The following is a 22,498-nucleotide window of genomic DNA, read 5'->3' as shown; positions in this document are numbered from 1 at the left end:
TATCACTGTGTCTTTTTCTAACCTGATCATTTATAATTGTTGACTTTTTGCAGACTACTCCAACTTTGCGCTAGTGTTTTTCTGAGGGTTAAGTGAGACAGTTGGCTATTGAAATTTAGGAGTGAGTAATAACTTCGGCCTTTGAAGGTTTCAGGACTATCAATCTTAAAAAGTAGATGGAAGTCATTTTGTTTACATGCATGTTAGTACACTCCATACTTAAAGTTGAGCTTAGTTGGCAACACTTCATTTTTATTATAACTAGTCTGATAAGGATGTGTTGGGATTCTTTTGTAAGTTTTAGAATGTCTAGGATGTGCAGAGGAGCTGGAAGTCTTATGTGAAGACTCAGTGTAAAATTAGGTGCTGTAGAAAAATGTGAATTTTACATCTGTGTGGACCTTTGCTGCGAAAAGGTGTGTTCACCTGTTAAGATAGTTAAAACACTTCTCAAGACTAAGTTTTTAAGAGTTGGTTTATAGCAGTCGATTTATGTAGTGGCAGTTCAGTTGTTATTGTTAGAAAAGTTAGCAGTTATATACTAGTCATTCAACGTTAATCGTTACACTATATTATTAGTAAATGGATAATTTTAGTCTGAAATTATAGTATGGGCAGTGGGAATGTTTAATGTCTTGTATTTTTTCAAGCAGATTAAAATATCAAAAGCCAAAGTCTGTTTGGGAAAACATATTTAAACAAACTTAGGCAGATTAGTAAACTTTAAAAATAAGTTATATTTCCCTAGTCCCAAAGAGCCAAAATAAGTTTATTGTTTACTTTAATAAACTACCTCAGAAGTAAAATTGAAAAATAAATTATACAGTAAAATTTCTCATGTGACTATCAAAGTTTAGGAGCGTGCTTACAGATGGGGAGGGAGAGTGGTGACAGAAAGCTTAGGGGGAGAACCTTGTGCTTAGACCCACTGGGGATCACCACATGGCTCCAGCGACCTGTGTGTGTCATGTCCTTAGGCTTCTTTAGGCTTCTCTCAACTTTCCTCAGTACTAAGAACATCCATTTCCTGCCTCATGAGCGCGGACAGTCTGATTTATTTGTAAAAGTAATAATATGAAAGTACAGTTTGCTAGAGAAGCCCCTAAACTTAGATTTTGTGCATGTTTATTGCCTGATAAATCTGAGTTCTTCCAAATTTCTCACTATGAGCAAAGTTGAAATAAACTGAGCTGAAAGTTGAATAAGGTGAAAAACATGAGAGCAGTCTTTGTGTGAACACTAATGGGAAAAAAATTAATTTCCAGCTTCAAAGTGATTTAAAGTTTTTCAGAATGTCTAAAAAATGAATTCAGATGAATTTATTAGGATATTTTCAACATTTAAGACTATATTTCAATATATTTTAAGTACTCACAAATTATTGGCAATTACTGTTATTGGAGTGTCTTGAAAGTTGTGGACTGTTTTTAGATGTACAGCGAGCAGGGAATCTAGTGTTAGTTACGTTACCTTTCACCTGGTTTCCCCAGTGCTGTCTATTGTGGCACAGTTTTCAAGTCTGTGCATCACTAACATTAGGAGCTACAGATTTTGAGTTTTGTCAGTTTTTCCATTAAGGTTTATTTTCTGATCTAGGCTCTAGTTCAAGATAGTTAAAGTGTTCTGTCAAGTGCAGAAGTTCAGCCTAATGGCAATTTAGCTTGGTATTTCAAGATGATAAGTACCTTGAGAGGCAGTGTTCACTAGAGAATTGTTTTACCATTCGAGTTTAGAACTTGTAATAGAGAGGATCCTAGCCAAGGGTGTCCAGGGCTAAAACTTAAGACAGTCCCAGTGGTTTCATCTATGATGACCTATAATATGGGCATCCAAAGATGATACAGCAAAGTTCCTTTGTATTTTATTATTAGGAGATGAGATCTCTGTGTATATTGTACAAATTACAGTCATGACCTTGTGGATACTTTATTTTATTTGTGCTTTTGGGCAATAAACTATACAAAAAATATTATAAGAATCACCCATTTAAGTTATAAATTCAATGTCCATTAGTTTTGCAGGTAAATGTTGGCACATTTAAAAAGTGAATACTTTCATTTCAAGAGAGGGAGCTTTACCATTAAGACCTTACAGGGCTAGGATGTAACAGTGACAGACAGTGCTTACCTAGCATTTCAAAGCCTTGGTTTCCATTCCACCCCTACATACTGATTGGGGGCAGGGAAGCCCTTACAGTGCCATTGCCGTCTGAGTTGTGATGAAATTTTATTATCTGCTCCAGAATGTGTGTGCCTCCACCTTAGTTTCACACTTGTTCTGGTTTTCAGTTACACCCTTCTGGCCACTAATAAAGCCACTAGTGGGGTCTAAGAAGTTAACCATTCTTTCAAAATGCAGTGAGAATATCTTTTTCCCTTCCCACTGGTACAGTCTAAGAAGACAGACAGACAGACCATGATCTTTTCTTCTCCTTCAGTCTCCACCCATCATTTTTATGCCTAGTTGCATTGGAGAATGCCCATGTCATGAATTGCTATAACAACACCACTGGGTGTGCCACAATCACCCAAGGCCTAGATTATGGTCCTTTTCACCTTGTTATGTGTATACACCAAGGAAGAATGAACAGTGCCTCCTTACAACTTTACAGCGTCAACTTTGATGTTAGATGATGTTTTTCTTGTTAATTTTCTAATAAGAATATTAGAATTACTGAGACTTAGTTTTATCTGGAAACTTACATAGAGGGTTATCAGGCACCTAAGCCAACCCAAGGTCTTACCAGTTACTGCCTTTGGTATTAGATGACTTTCTAATTTATCCCTTCTCTGTTTGGTATTTAGTGTACTTGATCTTTTCCATTGGTATGTTGGTGGAACTTCTTTTATGAAGGAAAGGGCTTCAAACTTCAGACTTTGTAATGTTTGGACTATCTGGAATTTGCTCATTGAGGAATTACATAAGTAGGTTTAAAATTGATGTTTATAGTTCCTTAGGTGCTCATATCTAAAAGTCAGTTTTACTGATGATTTCTTTCATTCTATATATATCTTTCTGTAATTTTGTTTGAAACTAATATATTTATTCATAACTATACATTGATTTTTGTTTCAGATATCTAATGGGTATTTTTAAAACCTGATGCAGTTTTAGTAATTAATGATAACTTGGACTTAAATGCTTTGCATATAGGTGTACATCTGTGAGCATATATATATATTTATGTGTATGTGGTTTGCTTTCCTTTTTCAGATAAGGACTTCACATATACATGCATTTATGTACATATTGCCTTAGGTTGGCCTCAAATGTGAGGTTCTGCCAAATGTTTGGAATTAGGTATAAATAACTGTACCTGGCCTTAAATATATATTTTTTTTATGCTTTTCACTTTAGGATTATTCACAAAAGTTTTAATATATTTTGCCTTGGATATGCAGATTTCTCCCTTCATTTAACTGCTTATTCTATGGAAGTTGTTGGCACTGTAGTTTATTTAGCTCTGAAGGGGTGACATGGGCAGTGTTTGTGCAGACTTGTACTTGAGTAGCTGTTTACAGTTAAGGAATTTATTAACTAGAAAGATGCTTACTAATGGCTAAATACCTAATTAATTATTACTCTTGTAAAAAATTGCCTATCTATATATCTTTAGGTGTCATACATTTGTCATTTTTAAAAAAAAATGGACAAAATACAGTTTTGTAAAATTAGCTTATGACAAAGTACTATATTCTCTAAATAACCCAAGAATGTTTGTGAATTTAGTGCAAGCTAAAAAATTGTTGATTTTCAGTTGAACAATAACTTAAGATAATGAATGGATTTTGTTCATTTTATGCAGATTTAATTACTGCATAAATATACAATAGATTAAGTAAATATCAATTTACTTAAAATGCCAAAAGACTGAAATAAAACAAATTGTTTATGTTTGGAAAGATTACTTCTGGTTATAATTTCATTTCTAAATTAGAATTGACCAAAACTGACTTCAGTGCCTGATCTTTGATATAAACGTTGAAGTTAAGTTTTTATGTGTATTTGAGTTCAGGCCTGGAGATTTGAGTGGATTCATTTTCTTTATTTATTTCAGTCTCCTTCACTGAACCTTTAGTTTCTTTTTATAAATACAGATGTGATTGCACCATTTACTTGCTTATAAACCCTATAAACCTTGTATAGTTTTCATTTACTCTCTACGGAATAAAAAGTTTGAACAATTTAGCATGGTCTGGAAAGCCATTTACAAGTTTATAGAAGGGTCCCCATTGTTTTTGTCTGAATATAAGACTTGTGGATCCTCTTGGATTCTTTTAAGTTAGTTTTTATCTTGTGGATTTTATCATCTCTACACCTTTATTAATGCCTTTAACTGACCAAAGTGAAAATTTACATTCTAACATGACTTCAGAATTGGTGTGGGTGATCCCACCCCCCATCCTTTCTGTTCCCACATTGTGCTTTGATTGTATGACTAGTGTATGCCACTTTTCACATTGTATTAGCATGTGTCTACACTTGTTTGCATAAAATTGTGACCGTTTGTGGACAAAGATTTTTATTTTGCTTGTACATTCGCTTGTACATTCTTATTTCATCTTCACAAATGCACTTAAATGTTGCATTAAGACAGAAAAGAACTGTGGTTCATTTGTTGAAATACAGACTTTTCAACTGCATGAAAGTTGTGTAGTGAATTTGTTAATGTCTTATATATTCTCAAAGGGGATCTGTGACCATAAAAAAAAGTTAAATACTGTTGTAAAAAATTTTTCCACAGAAGTTAGTGTAAGTTATAAACTAGACTTGCCCTCAAATAGTACTTCATAAGAAATGGATATGCTGTTTTGGTTCATCTAAAGATTCCTTGATTCTCAGTCATATATCTACTTTGACATTGCTGGACAAACTGTTTTTTGTATTTTTCATTGTCCAGTGATATACAGAGTTATTGAAAATCACAAATAAATCTGGAACAAAACGAGGTCATAATGGCTTTATTTTGATGGTAAATAATATATGGTCTTCTTTCCAGTGTCTTTATTTTATAATTGGCCTTAGTATACTTTACTCCTGGTCATTAGAGGGGTGAGCATAACAGTAGTTGAGAGGACTTTGGGTTCTAGAGGTGGGCTTACCCTTAGTATTGTCTGCTGTTTGATAACTGTGTGCCTTGTCTCTCTCATTTCTCATCTATGAAGTATAGATGTTATAATAGTGTCTATCACAGGATTGCTTTAAAAGCATGAACTGTGGTATTTGGCATATAAAAGAAAAGCCCAAATGTCAGATATTGCTATTTTTATTCCCTTAAAGGAATCTATTTGTTGACCTTGCCATGTAGGACTTTTTTTTTAAATGTTGAATCTATAAACTCTAGGGAATGACAGCTCAGATTCTTCTGGGTTACAGATGTAAAACATGTATGCTTCGTATTCTACTGCAGTTTCAGAGTAATAGATACAGTCACATTCTTTATTCTCCAGTACTTACCTGGTAGTAAGACTTCATAGACTTAGCTATTTTTCTGTGTAGTCATGAGGGCAATTCCTTTTTCTCATTAAGTTTTGTTTTTCTTTGAGACAAGGCCTTACTTGATAGCCCAGGCTGGCCTTAGATGATCAGCTTCCCTGTGCTGGGATTATAGATAGGAGGAGCCTTAACATCACCCAGCTGCTAAGTGGGTTTTTGTTTTTTAAAAGTCTTAACCCCTCCCTCCCTCACCACCCTAAAGAAAAAAATATGTTGTTTGGTGGTTTACACATCATAAACTTGAGTGTTTTTAGTTTTATGACATAGCAATAACAATAGATTTGCTCTCCTAATTCACATGACTTGGTAACAGACTTCATGCTGTTTGTGACTCCCTCTTCTCCCTATAGTGCCTGATATCATTTAAAAACTCTTGTTATATAGCCCAGGCTTGCCTTAATAGCCCAAGCTAGTCTTAAATTTGAGGCAGTCCTCTGCTTCTGTCTCCAGAGTGTTGTCATTACAGGTGTTTTCTATCTGATCTGAGTTTATTTAAAGTTTTTTTGTTTTGTTTGTTTTTTGAGACAGGTTTTCTTTTTGTAGCCCTGGTTGTCCTAAAACTTGCATTATAGATTAGACTGGCCTTGAACTAAAGATATTCATTTGCCTCTGCCTCCCAAGAATCAGGATTATTTAAATATTAAAATTTAAATACTAAAGTTGTTTAAATAAGCCAGCTTATTTAAATATTTTTAGCGAGTTGAATAGTCTTTGTACTCTGTCCTGTTTATAATCTTGCTTATGCCCCTCTGTTTTATGCAGTTTAAAGACTGTAGGTGAGTGATTAAAAGATCAGGCATTATTGCCAGGCACTGTAGTGTGCACCTATGTAGTTCCAGTTTATTCAGCAGATTTGGCTGAGATGGGAGAATTATGTGAATATGTGAGTTTTAAGATGAATTTGGGCAACAAACATAGTGAGACCTTGCCCACCTTACCAAAAAGTGTGGCTGTAATGTAATCTAGAATATTCTGATCAAGACATATGCCCATTTAAATAGGATGTATTATGCTTTTAATGACTTACATTAAGAAATGAAAATTATTATGGTATGTCTAATGCTGCTTTTGTGTTAGAACTCTTGTGTTAAGATGGCTTTTATTTTTCACATAGTCGAATTTAAACCAGGTGAGATTTTTGCAAATTGGGTTAAGCTGTCACAAATAATACATCACAACATTTTTGTTTTCTTCATCCAGACAGGTGATTTGGCTTCTGCACAGTTAGGAGGAGCACCAAACCGATGGGAGGTTTTGTCAGCTACACCTACGACTATAAAAGATGAAGCTGGTAATCTAGTACAGATTCCAGGTGCTGCTACTTCAAGTGGGCAGTATGTCCTTCCCCTTCAGAATTTGCAGAATCAACAAATATTTTCAGTTGCACCAGGATCAGATTCATCAAATGGTACAGTGTCCAATGTTCAATATCAAGTAATACCACAGATTCAGTCAACAGACGCTCAGCAGGTTCAGATTGGCTTCACAGGCTCCTCAGATAATGGGGGTATAAATCAAGAAAGCAGCCAAATTCAGATCATTCCTGGCTCTAATCAAACCTTACTTGCCTCTGGAACACCTCCTGCTAATATCCAGAATCTCATACCACAGACTGGTCAAGTCCAGGTTCAGGGAGTTGCAATTGGTGGCTCATCATTTCCTGGCCAAACTCAAGTAGTTGCTAATGTGCCTCTTGGTCTGCCAGGAAATATTACCTTTGTACCAATCAATAGTGTCGATCTAGATTCTTTGGGACTCTCGGGAAGTTCTCAGACAATGACTGCAGGCATTAATGCCGATGGACATTTGATAAACACAGGACAAGCTATGGATAGTTCAGACAATTCAGAAAGGACTGGTGAGCGGGTTTCTCCTGATGTTAATGAAACTAATGCTGATACAGATTTATTTGTGCCAACATCCTCTTCATCACAGTTGCCTGTTACAATAGATAGTACAGGTATATTACAGCAAAACACAAATAGCTTGACTACTACTAGTGGGCAAGTCCATTCTTCAGATCTTCAGGGAAATTATATCCAGTCGCCTGTTTCTGAAGAGACACAGGCTCAGAATATTCAGGTTTCTACAGCACAGCCTGTTGTACAACATCTACAACTTCAAGATTCTCAACAGCCAACCAGTCAAGCCCAAATTGTGCAAGGTATTACACCACAGACAATCCATGGCGTGCAAGCCAGTGGTCAAAATATATCACAACAGGCTTTGCAAAACCTTCAGTTGCAGCTGAATCCTGGAACTTTTTTAATTCAGGCACAGACAGTGACCCCTTCTGGACAGATAACCTGGCAAACATTTCAAGTACAAGGGGTCCAGAACTTGCAGAATTTGCAAATACAGAATACCGCTGCCCAACAAATTACTTTGACGCCTGTTCAGACACTCACGCTTGGTCAAGTTGCAGCAGGTGGAGCCTTGACTTCAACTCCAGTTAGTCTAAGCACTGGTCAGTTGCCAAATCTACAGACAGTTACAGTAAATTCTATAGATTCTACTGGTATACAGCTACACCCAGGAGAGAATGCTGACAGTCCTGCAGGTGAGTCTTAATGATATGTCACTCAGAGTGCAATGGTAATACACAGGAGGACTTTGCTATATCCTTGTGTTTATATATAAGGGGCTTCATAGTATCTTCCAAATTCTTTTTGAAACTTTGTTTATTTGAAGTCAAAGATTTTCTACTGTACTGGTAATAGTTTTTTATAACAGTTATTTGTTTTAACATCTGATTGGTACTATCAAGCATCATACATTTTTATTTCTTTAATTTGGCAGGAGAATGCGTATTGGTCTTGGTATGGTATGAATTTGACTTCTGTTTTATGGAGAGGGAATAAAAGTTAGTCCAAGGCTAGCCTGGAACTTGTTATGTAGACTAAGCAGGCTTTGGACTCAGATATGCCTACTTCTGTCTCCTCAGTGCTGTGATTCAAGGTTTGTGCCACCATGTCTGGCTGAATTAAATGTAGTATATATTTTATTTGGGTGGAGTATCAGGTTGGCATAATAAAGCATGATTCTGGGGCTTGAGAGTACTTAGCTGTCTCAGCCTTTAGGTATGTGATTTTGACTTAGCTGTTTTTCTCTGGAAGATTCTATTTCGTCACTGTGTAAAATGTAGATGTTAGACAGAACAACTATGAACTAGAAATAGAAACTATGTACAACCAACATTCTTTGATTTATTTATTTATTTATTTTTTTGTGATGTGGCCATTAAATTTGGTTGTCAGAGATAGCTATAATATATGATAATTATGTATTCTAGATGTTTCAGGTCTATTCATTGAATGTTTTGCAAGCACAACTAATGAAGCTTAAAAAGTAGCATCATCGTTACTCTATTAATGTTATTTGTTTAGATAACAATGAATATTTTTGTTTTGCACTAATTCCTTTTATAACTTTAATTCTTCTACTTCATATTTAGATATCTGTGGAGGTTATACTGTTTAAACTTTCCAGTCTGCTTCTAAAGTCTTGAATTGGGGCACAGAATTGAATTGAAGTAATTTCTATCATCACTTTTAATGAATGCCTTTTCCCATTCTCTCTCCTTTGTGTTCTTACAAATTTGTTATATATGCCTAGAAAGATGAGTTTGTCTTTGGATTTCAGATTTTCGTTTAGAAATTATTGTATCTGGGTTTTCTGAAACTAGTTAGAATAAAATTTTCCTTTCTCTCTAAAATAAATGTGTGTGTGTATATATGTGTATATATATGTGTGTGTATATGTATATACACATATATGTGTATGTGCGTGTGTGTATACATATATATACATATATATATATGTATATATATAATTTTTTAAAATTTTTTTATTTTTTGACATAAGGTTTTCCTGTAGCATCAGCTGGCCTCAGACTCAGATCTGCCTCCATCTGCTTCCTGAGTGCTAGGATTAAAGGTGTGCACCACCAGTAACAGATTTAGAATAGAGTTTTTCAAAATTTGATCTGTAAACTTCTAGAGAGCCTGAGAATCCATTCAGCAATCCTTTTCCTAATATTAAAAAGTTACTTGGTTTTTCATGTCACACTGACTGATGGTTAAATTTTAAACTCACGACTAGAGGCATCTCAACTCAGTGGTTAAGAGCACTTGTACGTGAGCACTAGTTCTGATCCCAGCTTGTTGGGTGACTCACAACTACCTGTAACTCCAGCTCTTAAAGGCCTGGCATCTTTTCCTGGCTTCTGTAAGCCCTGCACATTCGTGTGAGTGCATATACATGCAGACATAGGTACATATGTATAAAGAAAAAAACCCTTTAAACTGTATAAATGTTTAATGTATTCTTTTTTTTTTTTTTTTTTTTAATTCTTTTTTTCGGAGCTGGGGACCGAACCCTGTTTATTGTATTCTTAAACACTTTAGGTTCTATTCCCCCCCAGCTGGGGACCGAACCCAGGGCCTTGCGCTTCCTAGGCAAGCGCTCTACCACTGAGCTAAATCCCCAACCCCTGTTTATTGTATTCTTAATGACTGTACTTTTTAAAGACAAATTAAGGGTTTCCCTGAAAGCCTACTTGATAACTCAGTAAAAAACGTTTACAAAATTTCCAACTGTTGCATTGCATAACTTTAAAAGGTAATAGCTTTTAAAAAATTATTCTTTGTGTGTTACTGTAGGCGAGTGATGTGCAAACCATTGTGGTGTAAGGCAGGCTGGGCTTTAATTTGCAGCATTGATCCTTCTGCTTCAAACCATGCCTAGCTTGTTTTCTCTTTCCTTACAAGACTTTTGTTTGGCAAGTAGATCTTCCTAAACCGTATGGTGGTTCTAATGTGATGAGTTTATTTACTTGATTCTGGAGATTAAGCCTGGGGCCTGATACATGCATAGGCAGGCACTCTTTTAAGATTTATTTTTCTACTTTTTAAAGGTATTTCTTTGTGATTTTATATACATTGGAATTCTGCCTGTGAATATGTCTGTGAGGATGTCAGGAGGCCTGGGACTGGAATTTCTACAGACAGTTGTAAGCTGTCATGTAGTGCTGGGAATTGAATCTTGGTCTTAACCTCTGAGCCATCTCTCCTATCCTATTTTTCAGTTTTATGTGTCCCCACAACACTGAGTGTGAAGGGGTGGGGAGAGACAGACATGGAAATTCTAATATGAACAAAATGTTTTTGTGAACTGCAGTCCTATTTAAGAAGTTAAAAAGAGAATCCTAGACTGGGGGTGTTGCTCAGTGGTTAGCATACAACAGGTTTTGCATTTAATCCTTTTGTGTAAGAACTACTTGTGACAGACATCTTAAGACACAAGCTGAGGTATTTATAAAGATTCTGAAGTATAATCCACATACACAACTTGTCTTAAAGCATACATACAATTTAGTAGTTTTCAGTGTAGTCATACATCAGTCCTTGTTCTTTAGCCTCTCATGTGTTGGGGTACAGACATGAGCCACCATGCAGGACACATATTTTGGATTTGTGTTGATTATGAAACTAGACTGGGATACATTGAATGCTTCCAAGAAGTTACCTTCAGATGTTATTGAATAGAAACACTGGCTTAAATGCAAGGTAGGATTTATTTTTTGATAGGTAGTCCAGAAGCAAGTGATAAAAGATAGTATAATTTCATTTGGAGAATATTAAGTCTATATGTTTGTAGGTATGGATGTTGTAGATATGAATGCAGAGGTTGGTTGATGTTGAATTTCTTTCTTGATGATAAGGTCCACCTTAACCTATTTTTCTTTGATTTTTGAGACAGTCTGTGGGTCTGGTGCCTACTGCTTGGTTAGAATGGGTGGCTGTGAGCCTCAAAGGATCTTTGTTACTACCCCTTTCCTAAGGTCACAACCACAGGGGACGCTGTCTGGCTCCCCTCACCTCTCCCTGCTTCACTTTTTTCTTTTTGTGTGGGTATTAGGGATCTGAACTTAGGTCCTAATGTTTGTGCTGTGGACCTTTTACTAGCTAAGCTATTTCCCAAGCCCCAGTGAATATTAGGTTATTAGGAAAACCTTTTGTTTACTGTCTTTTTAGGTGGCAAGATGGGGAAGTGAAAGCTGGGTTTAATGGTATATATGGCCCTGATATATATATATACACACACGCACAAGGCCCTGATCCTCAGCATTAAAAGAAGGATGGGTAGGAAGAGAAAGACATTCTCAGAGTAAAAAGGTTTTATCTGTTTAGACATAGATAGTTAGGTGAAAATGCGTAAAAAGTATGTCCTTGTATAACATTTTAGTTTGGGTAGATAAGAATTCAATGTCAGTTTTCTAAATTACTGGAGAAACCCCCAAACCAGTGCTCTGTAATTGTCTAAAAAGTCCTCAAAATCAAAAACCTTTTAACTAAACCTTTATTCCAACCTTTAAAAAAAAAATTATGAGCATACTGTAGCTGTCCTCAGACACACCAGAAGAGGGCCCCATTACAGATGGTTGTGAGCCACCATGTGGTTGCTGGGAATTGAACTCAAAACCCCAGGAAGAGCAGTCGGTGCTCTTAACTGCTCAGCCATCTCTCCAGCCCTGATTTTTTTTTTTTTTTTTTTAAAAGTGAAACTCAAGCCATTGACTCATCAGTTTTAGAGATCAAGGAATCTAATACAACACAGCCTAACTACTAACTTAATACCTACTTAGGAAGTAGTGTAATTACAGGCTAAGGAATTTCCTGTTAGGAAGGTTACTGAAACAGAAGTAGATGGTGGTTAGAAAGGGACTTGTGATGCCAGAAAGAAGGCATAGTGGAACAAGGATGTTTAAGTAGACAAGCAGGATAAATGTAGGATACAGGCATAGGGTTGGATGTTGTAGTGAGATAGTCATATTGTGATTGTTGTGACTGGGGAGGGGTATGGATAGATGTCTTCCCTAACAGATGAGTTGATTAAGAACAATCTGGCCAAAACAAAGCAAAAAAAAAAAAAGACAACTTTTTTTTTTTTTAATAGAAACTAGATGGTAGGAGGACAGATATCACACATTTGGGAAAGAGGGTATGAGATGGTTGCTTGAAGAAATTAGAGCTGTAAAATGAGTAGTTTTAGTATTGGATACTCTTGAGTGATAGTGTATTTTTCTAGTTATTTTTTTTTAATATTTTTTATTCACTTTTTATTTGAGTACAATACTGTAGCTGTCTTCAGACACACCAGAAGAGGGCATCGGATCCCATTACAGATGGTTGTGAGCCACCATGTGGTTGCTGGGAATTGAACTCAGGACCTCTGGAAGAGAAATCAATACTCTTAACCGCTGAGCCATCTCTCCAGCCCATTTTTCTAGTTATTTATAGCTGCTGAGGCGCAGGTACAGCGTTAGTCTTTATTGCTTAGTAGAAACTTTATCCAGGATTTTTGATTGTATGTTGTAAGCTATGCTTCCTCCTCGCTGCTCTCATTTTGTTAGTCTGGCTCGTGGAGTCTGCTATGAAATTGGAAAACACTGTATCTTCCACACTTGACTTTTTCTCTTTCTAGTACTTTTAATTCTTTAGACATACTACTTTTTCTTTCTTTTTGTTTGTTTGGTAGATTTTGTTTTTGTCTTAAGAGTTTATCTATATAGACCAGGTTGGCCTTGAACTCAGAGGTGCTCCCACTTCTGCCTTCTGAGTGGAGGATTAAAGGTGTTTATTACTATCTCTGGCTGACATACTCATATTTTAATAGAAATACTCACATAAAACACAAGTTTACAAGACTACAGAAGAAGTTTAAAAACTATTTTTCTGCAATTCTTTTAAATTTTCCTTTAGAATTGAATAGTATAAATGTACACACACACACACACACACACACACACACACACACACACACACGAGTGTACCCGTGGGTACATATAGCATGAATGAAGAAAATAGAACAAGAAAAGCTCATCAAGGGATGAGGAAGGAGTGAATACAAATAATTGACATGAGTTCTGAAAGAGGATATGAAACTAATTGTTTTTCAGATTCTAATTCTGTCATGGATTTTTTTGTTCTTGGTGGTGATGGATAAAATATTCAGTACTAGAAGTGTAAAATTTAATGTGAAACTTGACAGCTTCTACTTTTTTTTTCTTTTCTTTTTTTGGAGCTGGGGACCGAACCCAGGGCCTTGTGCTTGCTACTGCCACTGAGCTAAATCCCCAACCCCCAGCTTCTATTTTTAACATTATTAATTACATATAAATTCATTGAATTGTATATAGATTTTGGGCCTAGTTAGTTTTGGTGTGTGATATTAAATTTTGGTGTGTGATATTTTATTTATACTTTTTAAATAATAAAGTTTATAAAATAATAAAATTTTAGAAACAGCTCTTTGGTGGTGGTGGTGGTGGTGGTGTATGCCTTTAATACCAACACTTGGGAGACAGAGGCAGGTGACTCTGAGCTTGAGGGCAGCCAGGGCTACAGAGAAACCCTGTCTTCTTGGGTGGGGGAAACAGAAAACAAAACAAAAATAAATCAACAAAAAGATGGAATAAATTGAAAAGTGCCCCACCCACCCCCCCTCCTACCAGGGTTTCCTTGTACCTTTGGCTGTCCTGGAACTTACTCACTTTGTAGACAGGCTGGCCTTGAATCTGCCAGTTGTGCCTACCAAGTGGGATCAAAGGCAAGTGCAACCACTGCCCTGCTGTATCATCTTTATAAAGCAAGGTCTTTTCCTTCCTAGTATTTGACCTTGTTACTACCTATTTTTATACCCATAGGCTCTCTAGTATAAGGGTAAATTCACAGACATTACCATGCCTGCGTGTTCTCTTGACATGTCTGGACATATATCCTCCTTCTGAATTACAACAGATTGTGGTATTACAAGCTATAGCTGTTCCATTATCAGTGGTAGTCTTTTTTTTTTTTTTTTAATGTACAGGAGTGTTTTACTTGCCTGTATGTGTGCACCATGCTCATGCTTGGTGCCTGAAGAGGTTAGAAGGCCTTGGGTTCCGTGAATGTGGAGTGACAAATGGCTGTGAGCCACCATGAGGGTGCTGGGAACCAAATCTCAGTCTTCTAGAAGAGCGGCTATCTTAACTACTGAGGCGTGCCTTCAGCTTTATCTTACCTCATGTGTGAGTAGACATTTTGGGCTATGCAAAAGTTGTTAAAAGATGAGATTTTAATTCTGTTGGGAGAAATCTGTAATGCTCAGGTTAGTGAATTCTGTTCCTAGTAATATCTTGGGCAGTGTGTGACTGAACTTGGCTTAAAAGTGGGAGAATTTTATTACCTGTGAAAATCTTGCCAGATGGATTGTGCCAGTAGACAACTCTGTACTGGTTTGTCTCTTGTATTTTGAAGAAAGTAGTTGTTGAGTTTTGGGTAGAGGTAGTCGTTCATAATAGACTAAAGTTTTGGTTCTTATATCTGAAGGAGAAAGCTCATTTTTATAAAAACCTATGAGTCTTACATTTTGGTTGTCTTATTTGAATAAATACAGAGAAAGGGCTCAACAAACTTGAGGGTGGAAAGGTTTGTTTTAAAAGGATGTTTGGTCAAATAAATAGTTCTTTTTTCATCATCGGGTGATCTGTAAAAGGACTAGGTACATGTTTGTATTCTCTAGTTTGCTGATTTGTGAGCCAGTTATACAGTATGAAGTTGTCCTCAGTAGTGTTGTGTAACTGGCAAGTTACTAAGTTATATGATAAAATGAAGAGGTTTTTTTAGTTGATAGGGAGAAGGCAGAACTTTAATGAGGAAGTCTGTATTCTAAGAGAGATACTATGGCAAGATACCTACTAGTGAGTGAAAAGGTGTGGGAGCCTGTTCAGCAAGCAGGCCTTTTATTTCCTGCATTGTTGGTTGTGAACCTAACCTGTAAAGGCTGAGCCATCTCTCCAGCGTGGGCTTTCTTTTTCCTTATGTTTTGCTTTGGGCGGTTGGTTGGTGTTTTTGAGATAAGATCTCATTGTACTCTTTGTATAACCCAGGTTGGCCTTAAACTATGAATCATCCTGCCTCTGCTTCATGAATGCTAACATTACAGGTATGCCCGCCCTGGAGACAGTTTAATCATTTCTTCCTGTTTTCCACTCCAGCCACCAAATGGTGTGTAAGATGTAATATGCAAATTAAGTTTCTGTGAGAAATCTGGTGCAAGACCTGTTCAAGGAAAAAAATGCAAAAGTATGCTCCTGGGTTAATTTTGTGGGACTTCTTATGACTAGTAACTTGTATTTATTAGCCAGGTGGTGGTGGCACACACCTTTAATCCCAGCAGTTGGAAGGCAGAAAAGCAGGCAGATCTCTTGAGTTCAATGCCAGCCTAGTTTACAGAATGAGTTTGACAGCCAGGACTCTAGAGAGAAACCTTGTTGGGGGAGGGGGATGGTGTTACTATTTTCTGTGTGTGCATGTACTCCACTGCCATGAATGTGATGGTGAGGGCAATCTGTGGAAATCAGTTCTTCATATCTGATACAGAGATGGGCTGCATGAACATAGACCTATTGAGCTGTCTCACAGTAAAATTGGATAGGAGTGGAACACTGAATTTTAGTGGTAAGAAATTTATCTTTTCTGGGGGTAGGGGCAGGGGCAGGGTCTTACTATTTAGTCCTGGCTGTCCTGGAACTTGCTCTATAAACCAGTGCTGGGATTAAAGGCGTGTGACACTACGCCTGACTTAGAAATGTATTATTTTTTAATTTAGGATTGCAACGGTTTGAAGAGGAGTAACATGAGTAATGAATGCTGGAAAACACTTCGGGAATAAATTGGAACTAGAAGAAGCTAGTACTAAAGGTAGAAGGCTGTTTCAGTTACATAGGATAAAGTGATGAAAGGAAGTAAGAGTATTAGGTATTGAAACAGTGAATTTATAGGGTGGGTGAATCCGATATTGTTGACAGTTTAAAGAGTATCTTAATCTGGTTGTGACAAGTAATTTGTTGCCTTGAAATGACTGGTAATAGAAGCGAGGACACTGAGTCTAGAATATAAACAATTAAATAGAAGTTATATTCTTGAAGTCAGGAGAGAAGGTAAGTGACAAAGAAGATAGGGTTGGGTGGAGGTGGAGGTAGAGGTGCGGTAGCGGTGGTTTAGAGTGCTTAGTGCTTTGCAGAGGACCAGAGTTCAGTTCTCAGCACCATATCATATAGCTTACACTTGCCTCTAACTCCAGTTGCAGTGAATCCCAACACCCTCACACAGGTAGTGCACATAAACTTAACACAAATGAACACACAGAATTTTTAAAGATCTTATAAGGATCTAACAAGTTTCTGTTTGAGACAGGGTCTCTCTATGTAATTTGTCTGTCCTGGAACTCACTATGTACACCAGGCTAGCTTCAAAACTCTGCCCTTCAAATTCTTATGCCCTCCCAAGTGCCAGGGTTAAAGGCATGTGAGACCTGGGTGAAGACAATTTTGAGGGTAGACTGGGGAACTTAAGTTAACTGCTGTCAGTATATGAAGGTAATTAAGTACATTTTCTGTAACTTCTCTGATGCTGTGTCAGGATGGTTAGTGTAAGATTCCTCTTTCCTTGGTATCTGTTAATGAGAAGCTTAGTTTAGAACAGTGGTGGAGCGTTTTGGTTTGAGTTGGTTTGTGTATTAGTTTTCTACTACTCTGATAAAACACTATGACCAAGGCAACATAGAGAAGGAAGTGTTTACTTGTGTTTACAGTTCCAGAGCGATAAGGGTCCATTACGGTGGGCTAAGGATGGCAGCATCTAGGCGTGGCCACTGGAACAGCTGAGAGCTCAACTGAAAAGAGAGGATAGGGAATGCTGACAGTCTTTGAAACCTTAAAACCCACCCTCAGTGACTACCTTCAATAAAGCCACCCTTCTTAGTCTCTAAACAGTGCTACCACCGGAGGACCAAGTACTCAAATGCCTAAGAACTCAAGGGGCATCTTATACAAACCATCACAATTGAAATTTGACTTTATCTTTTTTTAAAGCAATTTCATGATTGCCTACTATCATATTTGTGTGTTTTTAAAATTATCTTAGTCTTATAAGTTAGAGCACTCAAAAGTCTGGAAACAAAGATGCTTTATTTAGCAGTGAAGAACATCTACAGCTTTACCAGAGGACTTGAGTGTAGTTCTAGCACTCACATGGCACTTAAAACTGCCTGTAGCTGTAGTTCCAGGGAATACAGGAACACTCTCTACACCTATGCATGTACCAGAGGCAGACGGACACACACACTGTATATGCATACATGCAAGCAAAACACTCACATAAAATAAATAAACCTTTAAACTTTAAGTTTACAAGGAAAAATTAATGGCTGTTTGAAGCGAACACGTCTAAAACAGCATCCTATATATTAATGTCTTAAGATGCTTTTTTTATTGCTTACTACTTACAAGTTTCCCCCCCCACCCCCCCCCGGAGCCGAGGACCGAACCCACACTTAAAAGTTTTTATTCTTAGTATTTCTTGAAAATCAGCCATTACCATGAATCCTCAAATATCTCAATTCTTTTGTAAATGCTTATCTGTAAATGGAACAGAGGGCAAACATTCACTCCTAGGAAAGGGGGAGTTCAGCCTCACTTGTGAGACCAGAGCACTGGCTTTTTAACTTCCTTGAAAATCTCATACTGATCTTTATATTTTGAGTGAGTAGACAATTGATTTTTAGTGTGGAATGTGAGCCGTTGGAAATTGTTAAAAACTGTCTTTAGTGCTACCCCATCTCCTTACTTTGTTTCCTTCTGAGACAAGGTTTGATGTGTAGTCCAGACAGGCCTTGAAATTTTGGCTCTCTTCCTGTGTGCTGTGTTCAGGTGTATATTAATGCTTGACTAATTCTCTATTTTCCTTTTGAGGAATGGATGTAACTTTTCATCTAATTTTCAGAGTCTTGGTAAGAGAAGTTGTGAAGAAAATTGAGGTTTTGTTTGAATAATGTTGGAGCTGTGTTAATATCTTCTTGTGGCTTTGTAAGTCTTCAGATCCTGTGTTAAAAGGAACTACTTTTACCTGGTAAAGAATCTTGCGTGTCTTACTTAGGTCATGGGTCATGTAGTTGGTTGTAAATCAGTTGTTCCATGTAGTATAGAGTGTAACCTCACCTATTGTTTCCCTTTTCTCCTAACTTCCTTCCTCTACTACCCTCTGTACCTCTCTCTCTTCCTCCTCTCTCATCTTGGGGTTAAGTCTTGCTATAATCAAACCTTGTACCACTGAAGTAAAAGTGTATGTGTTGAGGGGGGAAAAGGAAAAGTTGGGATAAAATTCATTGAAAATAGTAAGTTTCAAATTATGACTAAAAAAAAAAAACTGTCTAGTTGGGTAGTGACACATATGCCTTTAATCTCAGCACTCAAGAGGCAGAGGCAGTCAGATCTCTATGAGTTTGAGGCCAGCCTGGTTCTACAGTGTAAGTTCCAGAACAGTCAGGGTGACAAATGTCTTAGAAACAATCAGACAAACAGATGTGAAAAAAAAGTCTCTAAAAAGTGTAGTAGTCGGCAGGACTGCTATCTACTTTGCGTGCTCTTCCCACAGCACACCCAAGCTGAGTACAGTTGTGTAGTATGCTTTGATTATTGAAGTGTACCATCGTCTGTTCCATCATGATTGATTTGTGAGGAAAGCTTGAAATACAACACTAGCTGTTACACGGTAGATTTTTTTTTTAAGATTTATTTATTTATTTATTTTATGTGTATGAGTACACTGCAGCTGTCCTCAGACACATCAGAAGAAAGCATCAGATCCCATTACAGATGGTTGTGAGCCACCATGTGGTTGCTGGGAATTGAACTCAGGACCTCTGGAAGAGCAGTGAGTGCTCTTAACCACTGAGCCATCTCTCCAGCCCTACATGATAGATTTAAGTAAAAATATATCTTTATTTTAAGCCATTGTAGTTTTAGGAATTATTGATCTCTTTGATTTTAAGTGCTTGAAATAAGTGTAGACTAAAATATGAAAAATATAAATTGAATTTAGAAGATTATTAAAATAGAATATAAAAATTTCAGGTTTGTTTTTCATTTTTAGAGTTTTCATGTACCCTGGGCTAGCCTTGAACCCTGTAGGTGAGAATGCCTTGAAGTCCTGTTCCTTTTGTTTCTGTCTACAAAGTGCTTTGGTTACAGGCATGAACTACCTTGCCTGGCTCAAGTTAATAATTTTTGTATTGATCATGGGTTAAGTGGAATAGTGTTAAATTTTACTGCTTTTTACCGACTTGACAATTGGAAATTATATGTGTGACTTTCATTATGTATCTGTTGGGTCCTACTTAAGTTATAGCCTGCTTTATTAAAAATTGATAGAATATATATTCTTATAGAAAACCTTAACTGTAGCATTGGCTCAATGTAAACAACTGTTAAAGGATGGTAATGTGCAAAGGAGAAACATTTGGTAAAACTTAGCTGCAAAAACTTAGGCAGCAAAGACTTGTCTCTGTTTTATCGGATGAGCTTGGGAAACAATAGTTTAGCTGCCACTGGCTCCAGCAATCTCCTGAGAAAGAGGTGAACTAGACAAGAATTGACCAGATTTTTGAATAGGGATGAGATTCCTGCCTCTGAGTAGTGAGATTAAAGGAGTATGACTAGAAACAGCAATGCTACTTAGAGATGAAGTGGAAAAAACATTTTAGGAAATAATTGAGTCAGTCCTTTGGAGAGGATCCACTCAGTTATGACCATCACTCGCTCTCGTTGTTACAACAGGAAAGAGTAAGGTCACTCAGCAGTTTGCCTTGCAGTTCGATTAGGAGAGAGGAAAGGGACACTAAAGGTGTTGCTTGCCAAGTCTGGGGAAGTTTTAAGTTGAGAGATCAGAGAAACCTGATAGACCGAAGGCAAGGCACAGGTTTTGGGAAAGGTGTGGTTTGGGCATTGGCATTTGGAACTCAAGCAGATGTAACTTTTTCAGTTGTGTAGCTGAAGAAACCACAGACCTGGATATAAGTCTGAAAGAGGTGTAATTTCCAGGTTGATGTAGCCTGGCCCTTCTCTTCTGTATTGAGGCACCCCTCAGTAGAAGTGAGGTATGTTGTATGTGGGAAGAGTAAGTTGAATTGAGTTTGGCCTGCAGAGGGACTTGGGAGATAAATTCTTCTTTTTTTAGGCACATGATAGAGTTGCCCTTTCTTGTACTCATTGACATTAGATGTGGCAGCATTCTTTTTTATGACTAGTAAAATGAATGAAAATTAAGACTAGGCTATAATTTGCCATATCCCCTATGTCATCCTTGATAAGGGAATCTCAGAAATATTCTCATTTGGAGCCTTGGTTCTTAACGGACTATTAAGGAACGGCTCTTTGTTACCTTGAATTGATGGTGTATAAAGACTTTTTTTGGGTCAAACCAGCAGGATGTTAGTATTGTTTATTATAGAACTACCTTACTAATACTGACTTGGTGTGATAGAATATAATTGTGAGGAGCTGGAGTGATGTCTCAAGGTTAAAGGCACTTGATCTTGAAGAGAGAACCAGGGTTGAGTTCTCAGCACCCACCCATGTGGTGGCTCACAACTGTCTGTACCACCATCTTCTGGCCTCCTTGTGCACTGCATTCATGTGGTGGTACACAGGCATATATACAGGCAAAACACCCATATATATAAAGTAAGAAATAAATAAGTCTAAGGAAAAAAACCTCAGCAACAACAAAGCTAGAATCTGGAGATTTTTAGTGTTCTAAGTACTTTGTAATAACTATAAGTTAACTTTTAAAGTAGGGGTATTACACAGTAATTAATATCCTGAGCCTTCTGATACAGAAGGTAGATAATATTTAATTGATTTTTTTTGAATCATTTCTGTGCAAAGTATATTACTCAAAATTTCTTAAATCATGCCGTGAGAGTTGAATTTTTTTTTTTTTTTTCCTTTTTTTTTTTTCGGAGCTGGGGACCGAACCCAGGGCCTTGCCCTTCCTAGGCAAGTGCTCTACCACTGAGCTAAATCCCCAACCCCGAGAGTTGAATTTTAAAAGTACTTTAAAATGATAGTTATTTCTTGAAGTAGTAAGTAATACTCTTCCAGTGTTAAATTTAAAAAAAAATTAAGATTTAAAAAAATTTATAATTCATACTTAATGAAAAGAATCCTAGGTTACTTGAGTTTCAGAAAATGGCTTTATATACTGTGCCATTACTGTTGTATTTTAAATTATAAGAATAATATGCAATGCCTAGAGAACACTACTAAATCTAGGTGGTTGGTTTGAGACCAGATCTCAGCCCAGACTGGCCTTAGATTTACAGTCTTCCTCTTAAATGCTGGAATTACAGTAGGAATATGCCAATCAATGTCTGGCTAAAACCTATTATTTTTATGGATATTTTAATTGCTTATTACAAACCATTAAGTTTGAAAAAGAGTTCTTACAATGCAATTGAAATAGAATAATAATAAAATTCTCCTTTTTTTGAGGCAGAGTCTCAAACTTGGAATCCTTTTGCCCCAGCCTTCTGAGTGCTGGGTTTGCAGTTGTGCAAGGAGTACAGGTGTGCACCAGCATGCCCAGTGCTCCATTTTTGTATTCTTGGTGAGTAGCAGAAACACATGGCTAAGAGTCTGGAGGAAGATAGATAGCTACTAAATAGGTGCTACAAAGCATTTGATCATGGTTTGAGAAGTGAACGTTTACAAAACATTGGACAATTTAGGACTGTTTTAATATAAATGACTCATGTTCTTAATAATGGGTGTGGCTTTAAAAAGAATATCCTCAACTACTTACACTAAGAAAGCAGTTTATTTCTGTTATCTTTTGACAAGTGGGTGTTTGAGGAGATGGGAAGAAAGCAAGGTAAATTAGGATTCCATTTCTGCTATAATTTTGAATCACGATCAACTTTTATGTCTTAAGTTGGAATACTTAACCTATATTCCTAATCATTTTCAGATCATTAGTTCCTAAAAATTGAATCTATTCTTTTTTTTTCCTTTTTTCCTCCATCTTTATTAAATTGTGTATTTCTTATTTACATTTCAATTGTTATTCCCTTTCCCAGTTCCCAGGCCAGCATCCACATAACCCCTCCCCTTCCCCTTCTA

At 36.9% G+C, this 22,498-nt stretch overlaps 1 protein-coding gene across 2 annotated transcripts in view; it reads left to right on the top strand.

Annotated features, from left to right (window-relative positions):
* Window positions 1–22,498, top strand: part of Sp3 (Sp3 transcription factor) — a 43,735-nt gene that overhangs the window by 1,979 nt on the left and 19,258 nt on the right. For both annotated transcript variants that reach the window (XM_032903488.1, XM_032903489.1), the window contains one exon: window positions 6,697–8,056. In XM_032903488.1, the coding sequence (XP_032759379.1) occupies window positions 6,697–8,056 (1,360 nt within the window). The remainder of the gene's footprint in view (window positions 1–6,696; window positions 8,057–22,498) is intronic.

This window comes from Rattus rattus, chromosome 5 (assembly GCF_011064425.1).
Source record: "Rattus rattus isolate New Zealand chromosome 5, Rrattus_CSIRO_v1, whole genome shotgun sequence".
Taxonomy (NCBI): domain Eukaryota; kingdom Metazoa; phylum Chordata; class Mammalia; order Rodentia; family Muridae; genus Rattus; species Rattus rattus.
This window is presented reverse-complemented; position numbering and strand designations above follow the sequence as displayed.